The sequence below is a fragment of the Vicia villosa genome, unplaced genomic scaffold, assembly GCF_029867415.1.
Source record: "Vicia villosa cultivar HV-30 ecotype Madison, WI unplaced genomic scaffold, Vvil1.0 ctg.000197F_1_1, whole genome shotgun sequence".
Taxonomy (NCBI): domain Eukaryota; kingdom Viridiplantae; phylum Streptophyta; class Magnoliopsida; order Fabales; family Fabaceae; genus Vicia; species Vicia villosa.
In genome coordinates this window covers 210098-229499 of record NW_026705066.1, presented here as the reverse complement: position 1 = coordinate 229499, position 19402 = coordinate 210098, and the positions used below count along the sequence as shown (strand labels likewise).

The 19402-nt window shown below is 35.3% G+C and overlaps 2 protein-coding genes across 2 annotated transcripts; one reads left to right on the top strand and one right to left on the bottom strand.

Annotated features, from left to right (window-relative positions):
- The first annotated feature begins 761 nt into the window (after positions 1 to 761).
- Positions 762 to 4326, top strand: LOC131625271 (formate dehydrogenase 1, mitochondrial). Its single transcript, XM_058896151.1, has 6 exons — positions 762 to 975; positions 1930 to 2101; positions 2322 to 2862; positions 3182 to 3306; positions 3431 to 3543; positions 4045 to 4326. The coding sequence occupies exons 1-6, from the start codon at positions 910 to 912 to the stop codon at positions 4156 to 4158; spliced, it is 1131 nt and encodes a 376-aa protein (XP_058752134.1). The 5' UTR covers positions 762 to 909; the 3' UTR covers positions 4159 to 4326.
- Positions 4327 to 4466: 140 nt separating this feature from the next.
- Positions 4467 to 6720, bottom strand: LOC131625272 (photosystem I assembly factor PSA3, chloroplastic-like). Its single transcript, XM_058896152.1, has 3 exons — positions 6245 to 6720; positions 5839 to 6003; positions 4467 to 5037 (listed from the first exon to the last, which is right to left on the bottom strand). Exons 1-3 carry the CDS (start codon positions 6620 to 6622, stop codon positions 4717 to 4719), a joined length of 864 nt encoding a protein of 287 aa, XP_058752135.1. The 5' UTR covers positions 6623 to 6720; the 3' UTR covers positions 4467 to 4716.
- Positions 6721 to 19402: the final 12682 nt, after the last annotated feature.

Genomic DNA, 19402 nt, shown 5'->3' with positions numbered 1-19402 from the left:
CACTAAAATATCAAAGTCAAATATTTCTCAAATAATTCAAACTTTATTATGTTTAAATATTTTAAAAAGTATAGATTAAAAATCATGATATTATTTAAATATTTTATATTATTGTGAATTATAAATTTAGGATTTTGTATATGAATTTTAAGTGATTATTATCACTTTGTTTTTAAAAAATTAATATTATTTATATTAAATTTAGTTTAAATATATTATAATTATTTAATTTAAAAAATGAAAAATGATTTTATTTTTTAAAGAAAATGAGTAAAGCATTATTAGTATAAAATAATCTTATAGTGTACAATTTTTTTTATGGATGGATGAATAAAATGCCGTGTGTTGTATTTTATATAAAAGGTAAACAGTAAAAGTATGGAAAAAATTAACATGTATTCCAAGAGCACAAATTAATAAATTATTTATAAAAATATTTTATTAAAATATTTACAACTGTCGAAACTTTAAATATGATTTTATTATATTTAATTTTATTTAATTTTTTTTAATAATAGTATCCTTAACCTAAACACTGATGTTAAAATGTTAGCACGACTCTATTTAGATCCGGAGCATTTGAATTACCGTCCAATTAAATCTAAGAATAGAAACTATGGAGGAGGAGACTCGCGTTTTTTATGCTATGCCTTTTGTTAAGCCTTTCATTGTGGGTCCCGAATAGTTGTTTTTAAAATAAATAAATAAATAAAAAATAATGAATGGAAAGATAAAGCCTTCCTAATGTTTTAGTTTCGCACGCAGTCTTTCACTATTCCGTCTGCGCATAATAATACTCTCTCATTTTTTTCTTTCTATATAAACCCCCCTCTCTACTCTTCATACCTCACACTTCGCTATCATTCTTCTTCTTTCTTCTAACTGTTTCTTCACTTTCATTGAAACAAAATGGCTATGAGATCTGCTGCTTCCACCTTGCTCTCTGCTTCTTCCATCGTCGCCAGAAACTTTCATGTATGTTCAATTTCTTCATCTTAATTTCAATCTATATCGATTTTGATCCTTTCTTATTCTTTGTTTCATCGTTTCATTGTTCTTGATAATAAATTAAGCGATCATAAAAAAAATTGATAATGGTAACCAAACAATTTTGATAGTTATCCACAAAAAAGGTGTGATCCGGTATCTGTCATTTTCGTTTCTCTTTCTTGCATGCATCATGATTCGTAGTCACATTCACGCAATGCCACCCTATTTTCTCTCTCATACTTGTCGCATAGAGGACTCATATCGATCGATAATCCAACATTTTTCTATTTTGTCTTTATTTATCATTTAATTTCTTAGTTATTGCACTTTTAGTTATTTAATGGAGTTTAATGGATATGCATTGACATCATCCAATTAGAATATAATCTATCATGTTATACAAGTTTTTTTAAATTTTCAGTCTGCCTGATTCATGATCGTCATTGACAGTGTAAAATTATTTTAAACTGTCCGTGCATATCCCTTTTTTCCTATTTAATGTTTAAAGTATTAAGAAATCAATTAAGAGATGTTAAGATATTATTCTATCAATAATTTAAGACTTAAATTAGTTTAATTTAAATTTGAAGTTCTATTTATAGGACACTTGGACTCATCATCATAATAATTAATGCACTATAAAACATTATCTTAAAAGATATTCTAATTTAATATCTAAGATACAAAGGATATTTTATAATACTTCTAAATCCCTTTTAAATTGAGTTGGATATTTAATCATATTTCACTTTTTCTCTATCAAGAATGTGGAAAATAATTGGTGTAGGGTTAGTTACACTATCCATTATTAAATTAAAATAAAATAAATATATGCTAGTGGATATATTATTCATTTTCATATCCATAATGTAGTTGTGTGATTGTTTTGTTATTTGACTTTTCTTATGCATTGATTTTTCTTTCTATTTTTGAGAATAGGCCTCCCCTGGAAAGAAGAAGATTGTAGGTGTGTTCTACAAAGGCAATGAGTATGCTGCATCGAATCCCAAATTTGTGGGATGTGTTGAAGGAGCATTAGGCATACGCGAATGGTTGGAATCACAAGGACATGAGTACATTGTCACTGATGACAAAGAAGGACTCAATTCTGGTAAACATTTTGCCAAATTAATCCACTCTCTTTGAAGGCGTGTATCTGTGTCGTGTTCGGTGTCTGTGTTTGTGCGTCTGATGAGTACTTAGTCATATATATACTTATGATTTTAAACATTTTTCATGTTATAATTGTTTGCTTGAATTTTAAAATATATGGATACTATCTGAAGTTTATGATTGCTTGAACTTATGACTGATTGTTGTTATGTTATCAGAACTTGAGAAGCACATTCCTGATCTACATGTCCTGATATCTACACCATTTCACCCTGCCTATGTTACCGCTGAAAGAATTAAGAAAGCTAAGAATTTAGAGCTACTTTTGACTGCCGGAATTGGTTCTGATCACATTGATCTCAATGCTGCGGCTGCTGCTGGTTTAACCGTCGCAGAGGTCACAGGAAGCAACACAGTGTCGGTTGCTGAGGACGAGCTCATGAGAATTCTCATTCTGGTGAGGAATTTTGTGCCTGGTTATCATCAGTCTATTACCGGGGAATGGAATGTTGCTGGCATTTCACATAGAGCCTATGATCTTGAAGGAAAGACAATAGGAACAGTTGGTGCTGGGCGTATCGGGAAACTTTTACTCCAAAGGCTGAAACCTTTTAACTGTAACCTTTTATATCATGATAGACTCAAGATGGAGCCTGAATTGGAGAAAGAAATTGGAGCTAAGTTTGAAGAGGACGTCGATGCAATGCTTCCAAAGTGCGATGTAATTGTTATCAACATGCCTCTCACCGATAAGACAAAGTAAGATTTTAATACTAATATCATAGCTACTCCAATATATTCTGTGCATTGTGATTTATTAGTGAAACATGGTGTGGTGGCTGTTTAAACAACAATCCTGGCTCAAAAGTAAACAGATGTAAAAATTAAAATAGCTAACACAGAGTTTTGTTCACGGAGTTTGGCCAATGGTGCCTAAGTCTCCCGACTAGAGAGTGGCTGCAATCTCATGCTATTATTCCAGTTCATAGTTACAAATCACAACTTGTGTTTAAATGCTTCTGTTGAGCTTACACCCACCGGTGACTGAAGTTTTTGTTGTGTTATGTTTGTGATTCAGAGGAATGTTTGACAAAAAGAGAATTGCTAAGTTGAAGAAAGGTGTCTTGATTGTTAACAATGCTCGCGGGGCAATTATGGACACACAAGCAGTTGCTGATGCTTGCGCTAGTGGACACATAGGAGGTAATTCTAAAACCAGAGCTAGCAAATATAGTATTTCCAAACAAAACATAATCCTATAGTGTAACACTTGAATTTCATTTGAACTATGTTTGAAGAATTGTAACAGCTGAGTTTCTTCTTATAGGTTACAGTGGTGATGTTTGGTTCCCTCAACCAGCTCCAAAAGATCATCCATGGCGCTACATGCCAAACCATGCCATGACTCCTCATATTTCTGGAACCACCATAGATGCACAGGTAGTTTAGTTTTGACAAAACTACTTCACTTCAGTCCTTTGTCTTAATTTCTAGTTTTGAAGTGGTCCTTTAAATTATTATTTTTCTCAATTTAGTCTCACATGTTCCTAAACATTACTTGAGACACAAGTTGCCTCATCTACAATGAGAAAGGCAAACATGTCATGGATGAATTTGTATTGCCTGAGGTCAGCAATTCCACGGTGAGTATACATATGGTCGTTGGATTGCGATTAGACATTGAATTGTCTACGAGGACCCTTTGTTTTCGATCCAAGGACTACTTATATGATGACTGTGTGGATGCTCGAATCCAGAAAACTGAAGTAGAAAACTAACAATGTTAATTTTTAAGAACATGCAAGAATAAATTGATACAGAAAAGTTAAAAATGAAAGACTACATTCTCTAGACATTATTAGCATACTCTTTTACTCTGGCCAAATTCCTATACATTTTCTTGTGAACTACTGATGATGTTGATGATTGGAACTTGTTCAGTTACGTTATGCTGCTGGAGTCAAAGATATGCTTGAGAGGCACTTCAAGGGTGAAGACTTTCCCAAACAGAACTACATTGTGAAGGCGGGTGAATTAGCAAGCCAATACCGGTGAATGAAGTAGTATCAAAGAGTTGTTTTAAGTCTTGTGTTTTAAGGCCAGTGGATTCTACTAAATAAAGATATGTGCGGCTTTGTAATAATGTACTCAGCTTTGTTGAGTTTGAAATTTGTTTAATAAAAACTGTGATGGACACAAGTATGATTCTTGTGTTTTCCTGAATTTCAATGTACTAGTAGTATTTAGTGTATGTGCATGTCTGAGTAATATGAATTCAGTTACTCTTGGAAGCAGAATGAAATGGTAACTGGTATCGATTTCATACTATTCACTTGCCACATACAAACAAAGTAGTGAAGAAGTTTGAAGAAAAACTGGATTACTTTATTGTCCTGTCGAATAAATTACATTTGAGATACTCTTTTCAAGCTTTGTTTTACACACTCATGTTCCTACATTCCCACCTTTTAATAGGTATAATATTTGTAGCAAGAGAACAAAACCTAGTATCACTGTCATTTCCCCCCCTATGAGAAGCCCAAAGGCTAAAACACTTTGATCTTGGAAATATAATTTCATTCAATGCATTATATGTCAAAAACAACACATGCTTCACATAGTGTCACTATTTTGTTTAAGAAAGTTAAGGTCTTTCATTTGCAGTTCAACAGCTTCTTTTGATGGAGGTTTGGCATCTGGAATATAATCCATGCCTCCATCTTCTACTTTCTCTGCCATTTCTGTAACCATGCGTCGAATCTCTTGTTTTGGAACTGATGGAAAAACAGAACTAAGTATTATACTTAGTAATCTTTCATCTTCTATCTCTATAGGATCCTTTCCAAAGCAACATACATAGATAGCATCAAGCGCCTTCTCAACTCGAACCTCCATTGGAACAGCAGGAGGTGGGCCCTTTAGTTTCGCCCTTCTCTATAGTGTTCAGCATAAATTTTCCAGTTGTTAGGATAGAAGTATATAGATAAACGCATATTGTGTTTGTGTATAATTTGTTTTTATGACTACAGATAAAATAAAGTTAAACTATTTTTATATAAATTGTTTTCATAAGCTAATATAAAGAGCTTATGGACCTAATGTAAAAAGAACTTGAACATGTCATAAAATATTTTCATAAACTCTTTTGGACAGTGCTCATGTCAGGATGTAAATTCAAATAAATTGATGCAAATGGGCCAAAAGTGCAAGAACATCTATCATACATATTTGGTAGAAACTTTAGATGGGAAAATTCATTATGATTGATATTTAACAAGGAGCATCCCAATCTTTAGACCGTTCCTATTTGGTAGAAATAAGCATCTCTTTTGATCGGCCTAATTCAACCCTATAAAACCAGTTTGTAAGATGAGACGTGTTACACTAATTCTTATATGAACCAGTCTCTGATTACCAGTGTTGGCTTATGAAGGGTCCGAGAATCATCACATTAGACTTTGAACAACCACTTTAAATAAGTTGGACAATACATCCTAGTCCAAAATCTTAAGGCATTAAGTTTATGGGTTCTCTCACTTATAAAGTGTTCAACATATACTTTTTCATAAGTGCGACTCATATTCACACTTGAGATACCAACATGAATGTGAATGTTTGTAAAGCCAACTAAAAATGTACACAAACATGCAATTTCTACCAAATACTGATTTAGTTTCTTTTGAAATGTAAATATGATACTAACTGAGTAGATCTTTCAGAGATGGAAAAACCAACCTCTCTTGCTTCATCCATCATGGCTATGAAAGTCTGCTCTTCAAATTCAATATCATCCGAAATTCGAAGCCTTGCGACTCCTTCCAAAATCTCCTCAGTTTTAAGAAGACCTGCACCTATAGCTGCAAGCCAACAACATAACAGAACATAGATAGGATCCCCTGTCTACAAACAACAAACTAACACCAAGTTAGACACACATTCATACTCCTCCATTTCCATTTTAGCTCATGAAAACAAGTATCTAATACCACAAAAACTATTTCAATAATAAAAAGAAGTAAACAACAATAGTTTAATCTTCAAACATTTGGGGTGCACAAACTCACAAGTAACAAATTCAACTATAGAAAACAATAAAAATGCAAAATTTAATAAAGGGGTATAAGCAAAAACGATAAATTACCTTTCCTCTTCGAGATTGGAACTTATAAAAAGAAGTTGAATCACTGGGAGAACAATTCTTACCAACCCTTCTTCTAAACTCAGCAAAATCAACAAGATCATTACCAACACCACCTTCATCACTCATGATTCTAGCTAAGAGACCAACAATAGGAAGAGCACCGATGACTTTGTTGGCTATACTTGAAAAGGAGTTTGGATTCTCCATGTAAGCTTTGATGGTGAAGTTTGTAGCTTTAGAGTTTTGTTTAGTTGGGTGATGAACATGGTGATGACTATGAAAAAGAAGAGAAGATGAAGATGGTGATGTGAGTTTGGAGAAAGATGAGAGATTGGAGAAATGAGAATAAGGAGAAGAAGTGAACTTTGAAACTGCCATGGTTTAAGAGAGGAGAAAGTGTGAGAGGTTTTTTAAGGTTTATCTTTGTGTTTGAGAGAGTATGTTTCTTGGCCTCTCGTTTATATATGTTTTGTTATCCAGTTGGCCGGATTGAGTTCTAGAATTTGATTTCCTTCATAGTTACTACATTAACTAACTTGGGTTGGTATGCGTTTTTTTAAGTATCGGGCTAACCGGTAGGACACTCTTTAAGAAAAAAAAATCTAAATAATCATGTTTAATAAATAATTTACACCAAAAACTATGTTTTCGGCAAAATTACGTATATGACCAGGTTTCAGAGGTGGTCTCCACATAGGAGTCACCTCAGGTGGCGCCAATGCCCATTTGTCCATAACATATGCGCCACCCAGGGTGGCATCAATGTATATTTTACTCTTTTAAGCCACCTAGAGTGGCGCCTAGGTGCTTTCCCCTTTTTTTTTTATTTTTTTTTTTGCTTTTTTTTTTTTGTTTCTACACTATTTTTTTTTATTTTTTTATTTCTTAATAAAATTGTTTTAATTTTAAAGTATTTAAAATATATATATATATATATATATATATATATATTGAATTGCAACAGATAAGATCAATGAATCAAGTAACTCGAGCGTTAACGGAAAACAGTAGTTCATTCATTAATTAAAAGATACATAGAAAATAACCAACAGAAAAAGATAAACTAAAACATCTAAGAAATCACCACAGTTAAAACAATGTCATTAGGTCCATGCATCATTTGAATGGCATCAATGTCGTATTCCACGTTAGCCCAGAAAGTTATCGTTGCTCCAGTCACAGCATCGACCCTTGTTTTAAGCCTCTTGATGCTTCTTATCTGTTCGTCGGCTTCGTACTCCCCCTCTAAAAATCTCATGAGAGTCCTCTTGAGTTGCTCGACGGAAGAGATATTCTAAAACATAACCGGCATGGGAGGTTTGACGGGTGAGAATATGACATGTCCGGTCCTTCTGCAATACTCCGATTCAGGTTCGGCACGCCATGTTGATCTCCGGGGCGGCAACTCTGTTGTCCGGTGACATCCATCTGGCCTAATGGTTGTCCGGCGAGGCATGGTTGTGTTTGTGTGATTGTTTGGTATTTGGAGTTTGTGTATCTGTGTGTAAACTCAACCGTAGGAGCCCCTAATTTATAATAGTAGTGGGTAAAAAAAAGTAATGATGTTGCGTACTGTTTACAAGCACGCCTAACATGTACGATAAATGCAGACACACTGATCAATGACTGACTTGATGGGACTAGACGAAAGCATGCGTATTTGACTGACTGTCCAAAATAAAGAGTGGCAGTATGGGCCATGAAGACAATTTCACTACGAGACAAAGACATAAATAGTTGATTTAATAAAGGATAATACAAATACAAATACAAATACAAATACAAATACAAATACAAATACAAATACAAATACAAATACAAATACAAATACTAATACTAATACAAATACAAAAACATTATCAATAAAAATACAGATACAAAATACAAAAGACATACAACTAATTGTTGGTGGAATTTGATCCACGGTTAGGACAGGTATTTCTATTGTGCCCGACTTCACGACATATGCTACACTTTCGTACCATTTTCTCATGATCCATCTCGGTTGTGATCCGGGTGATGTTCGGGCAACCTCTTTTCTTTCTCCGCATGTTATCATTATGCCAAACCACGTCCCCTTCATACGCAGGCCAATAATCCTCCTTTGCCATCACTTGAAATGAGTTGTTGTACACCCCGAGCAAGGTATCCGCCTTGTAAATGGGAGATAAAAGTGCTAACGGATCTTGATGCGCATACGAACATGCTGCAATTACATGAGAGCATGGCATCCGAAAGGCTTGAAACTTTCCACAATCGAACCACCCTTCATCTATAAGAACCCTGTATTGTTGTCTCGGAAGGCCCTCGTTATGGTCAATCATTTCTTTAACACTGAAGGTCCGGTTGAATCGATCGAAAGATGTCACAATGTGGTTGTTGGCTTTGGCAGATTGCTCTTTCATGAATTTGACGCATGTTTCGCTCCATAATTGTCCGGATTCTATAACTGCATTCCAACGCTCACCTCTTCTTGCGAAAAGAGAAGCCATCCTATAGTATGTTGCTTCCACCAAGGCAGTAATCGGAAGGTGTCTGATGCCCTTAAACACCCCGTTCATAGACTCCACAAGATTCGTAGTCATGTGCCCCCATCGCTTCCCGTTGTCGTATGATCTGGTCCATTTCTCTCTAGCAAGATTGTCTACCCATCTGCCTGCATCTGGATTTGCCGCTACAATTTCTTGGCGATAATATTGGAACGTCGGTTGAGTCAACGCATATCCGGCATTGACAAGAGTCTTCCGAAAAGCCCTGTCCTTTATCTCCCGCATGAAATTTTGTGCAATGTGTCGAATACAGTAAACATGCGTTGATGTTGGGTTTTGCCACCCGTTTGCTGGATTGTTGTACGCACTCTCGATGGCAGCATGTCTGTCTGAAATCAAGCAAAGTCCAGGTTGGGGGGCAACGTGTGTCCGAAGATTTCTGAGAAAGAAACCCCAACCTCCAGCAGTCTCTCCTTCCACAAGAGCGAACGCAACAGGAAAGATGTTACTATTTCCGTCTTGAGCCACAGCCATCAACATGGTGCCTTTATATTTTCCATACAACCAAGTTCCATCAATTTGAAGAATTGGTTTGCAATATGAAAATCCTTGCACACATGGGCGGAAAGCCCAGAAAAGCCTGTGGAATATCACATTTCCTTGAAGGGACGTTCCGTCTGGAGATTGCGCCGGAAGGGTCTCTAAAATAGTAACGGTTCCAGGAGCATAAATTTGAAGCGCATATAAGAAATGTGGGAGTCGTTTGTACGAATCCTCCCAATTTCCATACACAATTTTGTTCGCTTTGGTCTTCGTCAGCCACGCCTTTCTATAAGACGGAGTGTAATTGTATGTTGCAACGATATGACGTTTTCACCTTTAACGATGGATCTTTTTCAACTAGAGGCAAGATTTCTTGACAAATAATGTCATAACTTAGCTTACGGTGGTCTTGTGAAACATTTGTGTTAACACATGTGTGATCTTGGGAAATATATCCTATAACCCATGAATCACTTCTCTTCCTGTATGATGCATGCAACCTGAATCCACAATCGGTGTTTTTACAATAAATTTTGTACCTCTCGACATTGGCGCGATCAACTCTAAAATCAACATTGTTAGCCATATGAAATCTTTTTATGGCCATGATACATGCCTCCTTAGAACGAAATCTGTCTCCTACTTTTAACCGTTGATCTGTTTGAGTATATGGATCATAGAAAATATCAGTCGATGGTTCGTCATCCCCATCAAAATTCAAGTTCCTCATGTGCGCTGGAGGCATATGCACTTGATCTTGTGGTATAAACAACTTCCGGTTCATCTTCACTTTCCTCGTTGACCAAGTTATCAACTTCTATTTCCGGTGTTTCTTCTTCTTCATCTACAACGTCGTGCGGAGCGACAACTCTACCGAGGAGTATGTTTGGTTAATGACTAAGGTCTATATAATGCTGATGTTTGGTAAACTTTTATTCCCAGAGTCGACAGGTAACACTGTCAACTTTTTTTATTTAAGTAAATTTGATAGTATTAGCAAGATTAGGAAATATAGTTGGGGGTCTGCCGTTTTGGCGATGTTATACCAATCGCTTTGTAAGAACGCGGTTGCCGAGAAGTGCACCTTCTATGGATGTGCGTTCCTCCTACAAGTATGGGGTTGGTGGAGACTGCCGACGCTATCCCCTGCAGGCAGGAACAACTACACGTTCCCTTATGCAACAAGGTACGTCTTTTTCAACGCTATCCCTTTTTTGAATGCTAACTCTCTTTTACATAAAAATCTGAAATAACATGTTTGCTCTTTTTTTTAGGTTCTGTGGTCCTAAATTGGGTTACAGTAAGAATCCGAGGGGGAGTGTTATTTTGTATCGGGACCTAATTGATCACCTTCGAGCTGAAGATGTATTACCACTAAACTTTTATATGATCATATAGATGTCTTACAATCCATCATCTTTTTTAATAATATGTTATTTTTCTCCTACGCAGTTTAATTGGAGACCATACTTGATGCTAGACCATGAGCCAAACGAGAGTGACCGGGAAGTTTGGACTGCAGTGACACCTATAATAAGGTTCAACATCGTGGAGATGCACCAATCTGACCGTGTGAGACTACAGTTTGACATGCATCAACCAATCCCGGATCCCCCCACAGATTTGGGTCGCTGGCATATTAAAAGAGTTAACAATCAATGGGACCATGCAGATTATCGTACATTCGCACCTGAATTTTGTGAGATATGGAGGCAGCGTCGCAGCCGTCTGCTGCAATTCCCTGTTGCCCAACTCCCCATGTTTCCAACCGCAGACTACGTTGCTTGGTTTAGAACAGTCACAACCCCCGATATGTATGTGTCCGACCCCTACTACCTACACGACCCCCGCCAACAATAATACGCACAACAACCACCCCAACAACGCCAACATCAATACAACCAACAACCACCCCAACAACCATGCCAACAATGCCAACAACGCCAACAACGCCAAACCACCGAACAATCTTACCATGAAGAATATCAAACAACACCAACAACGCCCTACCAAAGTCAACCCATCCAACACCAATCATGGGGCTTCACCCAACAACTCCATGACGCCGACCCCTCCACTAGGCTACCCGTCCAACAATAATCATGGGGCTTCACCCAACAACACTACGACGCCGGCCCCTCCACCTCCACTAGGCAGCCCAGCCCCGACATGGGTCTAGATGACGATTACAACCCAAACGAGCAAATGATCACTCAATCGTCACAATACCAGCAACATGGCTACTCCACACCCCAACTTTCACAACACCAACAATATGGGTACACCACACCCCAACAAACAATGTCATTTTTTCAAGGTCAATCAAGCGCTGGGTTTTACCGACCATGTGACGCAACTCCACCGCCAAGACAAATCTTTGAGGGCATGGGGACCCGACTATTTGACAGCAACATACAAGAATACATGTCCAACGAGCGCATGGAGGGGCTAATACGAGGCCCACCTACCCAGACACAACAAGAACAACCAAGGAATAGGGGGGTCGTGGAGAAGTGGGTCTTCGAGATCCTTCCAATCGGATTCGAACAGTTCCAGATTGCGGAACTGGCGGTCGGAGGGGTCATGGTCCGGGTCGGAGGGGTCGTGGTCCGAGGGCTCATGAATAGCATAATATCCATGTTTTAAAAATATTCACTTTTTTTTCGTATTTGTGATGTTTGTCCCGTACTTTCCGTATTTGTAATGTTGTTTTTGCATTTCTCGTATTTGTACTGTTTCTTCCCTAAATATATTATTAAACACTACGTGTCTAATTATTTATTTAATTGTTTTTTTTCATTATGTTAAAATAATTTTAAATATATCAAAAACAAAATATAATTAATATATTTAATATATAATTATAATATATAGAAAAAAAACAAAAAAAAATTAAAAACAAAAATTTTAAAAAAAATAGTATAGAAACAACAAAAAAAAAAGCAAAAAAAAAAATAAAAAAAAAGGGAAAGCACCTAGGCGCCACCCTAGGTGGCTTAAAAGAGGAAAATATACATTGATGCCACCCTGGGTGGCGCATATGTTATGGACAATTGGGCATTGGCGCCACCTGAGGTGGCTCCTATGTGGAGACCACCTCTGAAACCTGGTCATATGCGTAATTTTGCCGAAAACATGGTTTTTGGTGTAAATTATTTATTAAACATGGTTATTTGGATTTTTTTTCCACTCTTTAATTATATTAAAATAAAAACATATTTTTTATAAAAATTAACATTTTAATTTTCAATATGTTTTTATTATATTGAATATTCATATTTTTAGAAATATTTACTATTTTAATTATTTAAAGAGTGTTCCTTAGACACTAGCTAACATTTTTTTTAATATAGTTATATCAATGTTAAAAAAAAAAAACTAAATTATCTCTAAGATCCTTTAGAGTGTGTTTGGATGGAGATTTTAACGACGGAAAGTAATGTTTTGAGGGAATTTAAAATGATTTGACCAAAATTCATTGTTTGGATACAAAAATGAAGAATTGTTAAAATAATGGAAATTTATGGAGTATTTCATCTAAGTTAAATTTAATCATTTTGAAATGACACCAAAAACCAAAGAATTTGAAATTTCTCTCATGTTCCATAGAATGTATTTGTTATTATTATTTCTTCAAATTTTACAAATTGGTCCTCATATTTTCCAAAATTATAAAATTGACCCCAAAAATTTTTTAAAAATTGCAAATTGGTCCTTGATAATTTTTAAAATTTACAATTTGGTCCTTCAAATTTTTAAAAATTGCAATTTGGTCCCTACTTTTCAATTTTTTAATTTGCTCCAAAAATTTTATATTTTATAAAAAATGACCCAAAAAATCTAACAATGAATTACCTTAATACTTCATCCAAACAAAATAATTTAAAATGAATGGATTTCAATTGAATCATTTGAATTGCTTTGAATTTTAAATTCCCTTAAAATTTCTAATTACCTCATCCAAACACACTCTTAAGTTATTTAATTGTAACAAGTCAGTCCTTTGTGTTTTTTCACTACATATAGATATTTTATGTTAACTAACGTCTGCATCGTTGACCTTTTTTTTGCTTTATTTTGTTCTATTAATTTTATTTTAAGTTCTAAAATTTATATTAAATCCGTTTTTAGTCCAAAAAATATGAAAAAATTCCTAAAAATATTTCTTCTCATTTTACACTTCATGTAATTTTATGAGAATTTTAATTTTTGTTTTACTATTTTTCTTTAATTTCTTCTTTTGTGTGCATTTTAAGTAGTTTAAAAATATTTTTATGCACTAAAAATTTTAAAAATTTTATTATATGATCCAATGATGGTCTCTGACCTATGTTAAATGACATATCAGTACCATTAGTGCCACTTCAGCTTTTTATGAAAGGAGTTTGGAAAAAAGGTCAACGGTGCAGGCTTTAGTTAACCTAAAGGACCTACATGTAGCGGAAAAAAATATAAATGACTAACTTGTTATAATTAAATAACTTAAAGGACCCTAGAGGTAATTTAGCCTAAAAAAAATTTATCATCAAAATATATGACATTATAAAAGAAAACATAAAAAAAGTTAATATCTGCAAAAAAATAAAAAAAATTGGAATAACTTGGGAGTGGTGAGTTATTTTGATATCTATCTCAAAATTGGTGAATGAATATCTATCATTAACTTTCAATTTTGTTGGTTAAATCTTTTGGTTATTATGTCTTGTGGTTCTATGTAGGTTGTAGTTACCACTAACATTTTTTTGTTGTCGATTGACATAATGTATTAATCAATTACTTTACTACTTTTAGACATGTGTATTGTTTAGAATGTAATTCCTTGTATCGAAACACAATGCTCGACAGAAGCAAGTAGTTGTTGAAGGAGTTAGGGTCGACATGAAATTTGACTTAGCCTTATTTTGTGTTGTTTAGCTTAATTAGGTTAATTGGAGTTTGCTTAGTGAGCAAGCAAACTCAACCTATAAATAGGGAGTAACCCCTATCATTGTAATACACTAATGTAGTTGCATAGTTGAATAAAATCTCAGTGAGAAGCAGAGATAAACTCTCTAGAAATTCTTTTTCTTCCTCTTTTTTCGTTGAAACCCCTAATTCCCTAATTCATCTTTTCTTTTCTTTTTCATTATCGTGGTGCAACAGAATCATCTTGCAACCAAGGTGTGGTTGATTCGCTTGAGTGAAGAGTGAAGAACAAGAGAAGAAAATGATTCGTGTGATTGATTCTTGTTCATCAAGATTGATTCGGAAATCACCAAAAATTTTGGGGTAGTTCCAACATCTAGTATCTAGAGCAATGATTGTGCGATTCTTGGGAAGCATAACGTGATGAATCATCCGATAAACCACCTGAATGGTTATTTTCCGGTGAGTCTCCCAATTCTGAAGAGTCAAAATTATAAGAATTGGTGTCAACAGATGAAGGTTGTTTTTTGCTATCAAGATCTTTGGGATCTTGTAAAGGAAAGAGTAACATCGCTTGCAGAAAACGCGATGGATGAACAAAAGGGTGCACATAAATAATTGAAGAAGAAAGATTATAAAGCCTTCTTTATAATCATCAATGTGTTGATCTATATTACTTTGGGAAGCTGAGTGATGTTGAATAATGAAATAAGCATGGGAAATTCTGGAAACATCGTTCGGAGGTGTTGAGAAGGTGAAAGAGGTGAGGTTACAAACTCACAAAAGAACGTATGAGTTGCTTCAGATGGAAGAAAGTGAAGGCATAATTAATTTCTTTACTAGATTTACGAAATTGGTGAGTCAAAGCAAGGTATGTGGATAAGTGTTGACATCAAGATCATTTGTTGCAAATATCTTGAGGTCATTGGCTCCAAAGTTCGACCATGTGGAAGTAGCCATAGAAGAATTGAAAATTTTGTCAACATTGATAAAGGAAAGGCTTCAAGGGACGCTTAAGTCTCATGAACAAAGAATGGTTGAAAGAGTTACAGGCAAGTCAAAGAGTGATGTGTCTCTGCAGGCGCAATCAGTAAAAGAAAAGAAAGGCAAAGAAAAATGGTTCGACAACAAAGGTAGAGGAGGTTACAACAATTCAATTGGTAGGGAAACCAACAAGAAGGAAATTCGTCGAATTAAAGGAGACCCTCGTATTAAAGCAACCCCAAAGGTAGTATTGCAGGTAGAGGAAGAGGTGGTGGACGAAAATTTGACAAAAGTCACATTCACTGTTTCAATTGTCAAAATTTTGACCATCACTTTAGTGATTGTTCTGAAAAACAAAAGAATCAAAGAAATGATGCAAAGCTTGCAAAGCATGAAGAAGAAGATATGTTGTTGATGGTCACAACAAGAGATGAAGAAAAATTCAAGGACTAATGGTACTTGGATTCAGGATGCTCATCACAGATAACTGGTATGAAAGATTGGTTTGTCAACATAAATCCCTCGATGAAGAACATGGAGAAATTTGCAAATCACAATACTCTAGCAACTGAAGGTATTGGTGATGTTATGATTAAGAGGAAAGATGGCAAAAGGTCAGTAATTTCCAATGTATTGTATATACCAGACATGAAAAATCATTTGCTTAGCATAGGGCATTTGGTCGAAAAGAATTAAAAAGTGTCAATTGAAGATGAGATGATGAGAGTTCTCGACTTAAGTGGAATGTTAATCTTGAAGGCTCCCATGTCTCATAATAGAACCTTTAAGATTGAATTTAATATGATGGAGTACAAGTGTATGGCAACTGAAGCTAGCAGAGATGAATGTACATGGCTCTATAGAATTGGCCATCTTAACTTCAAAGACATCATAAATTTGAAAAAGAAGATACATGGTTTCAAGATTACCAGAAATTGACATTCCAAATGAAGTGTGTGGAGAATGCGTGCAGGAAAAGCAACACAAGAATAAATTCACCAAGGATGCAGGAAGCAAGTCGAAGGCAATTCTTGAAATTATATAATCTGATGTGTGTGGTCTTATCCAGGTGGATTCAGTTAGAGGTAACAAATATTTTGTCATATTCATAGATGATTTTAGTTGAAAATAGTGAACTTACCTAATCAAGAAGAAAAGTGAAGTGATAGAGTTATTTGCCAAGTTTAAATCTATGGTCAAAATACAATGTGGTCGAAAGATCAAGATTTTGAGGACTGGTGGTGATGGAGAATATGTGTCGAAAGATTTTGATGCATTATGTAAAAAAAGAGAATGTGCATGAGGTGGTGCCACCCTACACTCTGCAAAAAAATGGAATTGCAGAAAGAAACAATAGAACCATCATGAACATGGTGAGAAGTATGTTGAAAGGAAAGCATCTACCTAAAGAATTATGTGGAGAAGTTGTGTCGGCTGCAACATACATTTTGAACAGATTTCCAAAGAAGAAGCTAAAAGGAATCACGCCAGAGGAATGTTGGTTTGGTGTTAAGCCTAGCTTAAGTCATCTGAAGGTATTTTGATCTATGACACATAGACAGGTGCCTGATCAATTGAGAAGAAAACCTGATGACAAGTTGAGTCAAATGATCCTAATATGATATCATTCGACTAAAGGCTACAAGTTGTTCGACCCAGTGAACAAGCAAGTTGTGATCAGCAGGGACATCATCATGTTTGAGCTTAAAGAATGAGATTGGACTAAAAATGTAAATAAGGATTCAGTGAGAATCTTATGTAAGTAACCAACAAGTGAATTCGGAAAAGTAGTTCGACAAGAAGAAGACAAAGGTCAAGCAAGCACAAGCAGACCTCAAAGAATAAAAAATCATACCTGCAAGGTTGCAAGAAAATGTGATTACATTAGACGATGAAGTTAATAATGAAGTTGAGGTGGTACACTATGCTTTCTATCCAAATGTCGAACCATTCAATGCAGCTGAGGCATTGAAGGATTCAAAGTGGATGAAAGCCATGAATGAGGAGATGAAGTCCATCGAAGTCAACAACACTTGGTCGCTTGTCGAATTACCTCAAGGCAAGAAGGCAATAAATTTTAAATGGGTATACTAGATGAAGTTGAATCCTAAAAGAGAAGTAACTCGACACAAGGCAAGACCAGTGGAAAAAGGATTTCTTCGGAAAATAGGAATTGACTTTGATGAAGTTTTTGCACCCGTTGCTAGGAACAAAACAATCAGGTTGGTTATTGGTCTAGCAAACACGAACAATTGGCATATGTGTCAGATGGATGTGAAATGTGCATTCCTAAATGGCCCCTTAAAGGGAGAATTTTATGTTGCACAACTAGTTGAATTTGTGAAACAAGGCCAAGAAAGCCAGGTATATAGGCTGCATAAAGCCCTGTATGGACTTAAAGAAGTTCCAAGAGCTTGGAATAAGAAGATAGATAGATTCCTAAGGGAAAAGCAATTTTTGAAGGGCACAACTGAGCATGGAGTATATGTAAGAATAAACAAAAGTGAATTGCTTATATTGTGTCTCTATTTTGATAACTTGTTAATAACAGGTAGCTGCAAGAAAGAGATCAAAGACTTCAAAGGTGATCTTAACAAGGAATTCAAAATGTATGATCTGGGAAACATTTCATACTTCCTTATCAAATTCTATAAGAGTGATAGAAGCTTGATGATGCATAAAAGAATATATGCAAAGGAAATACTCAAGAGATTTAAAATGGAAAATTGCAATGCGACTTTGATACCAGCTGAACCAAGACTGCAACTTTTGAAAGACTCATATGATGTCGATCCAACTCAATACATGAGACTTATTGGATCATTAAGATATATTTGTCACACGAGGCATGATCTAGCATACAATGTAGGTATGGTGAGTATATTCATGCAGAAGTCAAAGGTATCACATCTTGCAGCGACAAGAGAATACTAAGGTATCTCAAAGAAACTCTCGACTATGGTATTTTGTTTTTTGCAGTTGATGAAGGAAAAGAATTGAAGCTAGTGGGTTACACCATCTCAAGATTGTGTATGCAGAGGATAGAAAATCCACAGTTGGCTATATGTTTATGTTAGGTGGTGCACCCGTTTCCTGGAGCTCAATAAAAAACCAGTAGTAGCACTGTCGTCGTGTGAAGTATAGTATATAGATGCTTCTCTTTGTGCATGTCAAGCAACATGGATGGTGAATTTGGTCGAACATATTATGGAGAAGAATCGTGGAATGATTACCATGAAGATAGACAACATGTATGTTATCAATCTGGAAAAGAATCTTATAGCACATGGACAAAGCAAACACATTGAAATAGGGTTCATTATCTTCGAGAGCAGGTAACAGAAGGGAAGCTGAACTTGGAACACTGCAAAATTGAGAATCAAATTGCGTACATCATGACGAAAGGTGTGCATGTCGAAGTATTCAAGAAACTAAGATTTATGATGAATGTAGATAGCTTAGACACAATGCATTAGGCGGTGTGTTAAGAATGTAATTCCTTGTATCAAAGCACATTGCTCGACATAAGCAAAGAGCTGTCGAAATGTCGAAGGAGATAACCTCGATAGAAATTTTAACTTAGCTTTAATTTGTGTTGTTTAGCTTAATTAGGCCAGTTGGAGTTTGTTTAGTGAGCAAGCCAACTCAACCTGTAAATAAAGAGTAACCCCTATCATTATAATACCCTAATGCAGTTGCTAGTGTAATTTTTTTTACACAATTGTTAAATATGAAACCATCAATCTCCTAAATCATCAAAGTCATTTAATGATTGTATAAAATTATTTTATATCTTTTATTTTTTTAAAAGCTATCCATTTATAATTTAAACACGAGTTATTTATTTTTATTGTTATTAATTTATTTTAAAAATAAATCCACAACATTGAATTTTTTTAAGAAATAAAATTTTGATAATTAAACTAATAATTACAAATTTAAATAATAACTAAAATTTAGTTTAGTTACATAATAATTATTCAAATATTAATATGGCACAATTTCGTAGGGGTCGCAAACGCCCGCCCCGTTTAGGTCCGCCCCTTAAAAGACCGGAAGAAAATGGGATAAGGCGGGACGGTCATAGTTAAGAGTGCGGCCCTAAAACTTTAGCCTCCACGCAAAAAAGTGAGTGCGGGGCAGACTAAACCCGCGGGTACGATACTTTTTAAGTCTAAAATTACAAAATTTATGTTAATACACGTGCCCGTAAAATCCCGTACAAAAGATGGGGCGG

What these genes read in the sequence shown, in the direction of transcription:
- LOC131625271 (XM_058896151.1), top strand. Translation starts at nt 910, where the DNA reads ATGGCTATGAGATCTGCTGCTTCCACCTTGCTCTCTGCTTCTTCCATC. An exon ending in CAAAGAAGGACTCAATTCTG is followed by an intron (nt 2,102 to 2,321) that starts GTAAACATTTTG and finishes TTATGTTATCAG; the next exon opens with AACTTGAGAAGCACATTCCT. An exon ending in CGCTAGTGGACACATAGGAG is followed by an intron (nt 3,307 to 3,430) that starts GTAATTCTAAAA and finishes TTCTTCTTATAG; the next exon opens with GTTACAGTGGTGATGTTTGG.
- LOC131625272 (XM_058896152.1), bottom strand. Translation starts at nt 6,622, where the DNA reads ATGGCAGTTTCAAAGTTCACTTCTTCTCCTTATTCTCATTTCTCCAAT. An exon ending in TCCAATCTCGAAGAGGAAAG is followed by an intron (nt 6,004 to 6,244) that starts GTAATTTATCGT and finishes TGTTGTTTGTAG; the next exon opens with ACAGGGGATCCTATCTATGT. An exon ending in TGATGGATGAAGCAAGAGAG is followed by an intron (nt 5,038 to 5,838) that starts GTTGGTTTTTCC and finishes TGAACACTATAG; the next exon opens with AGAAGGGCGAAACTAAAGGG.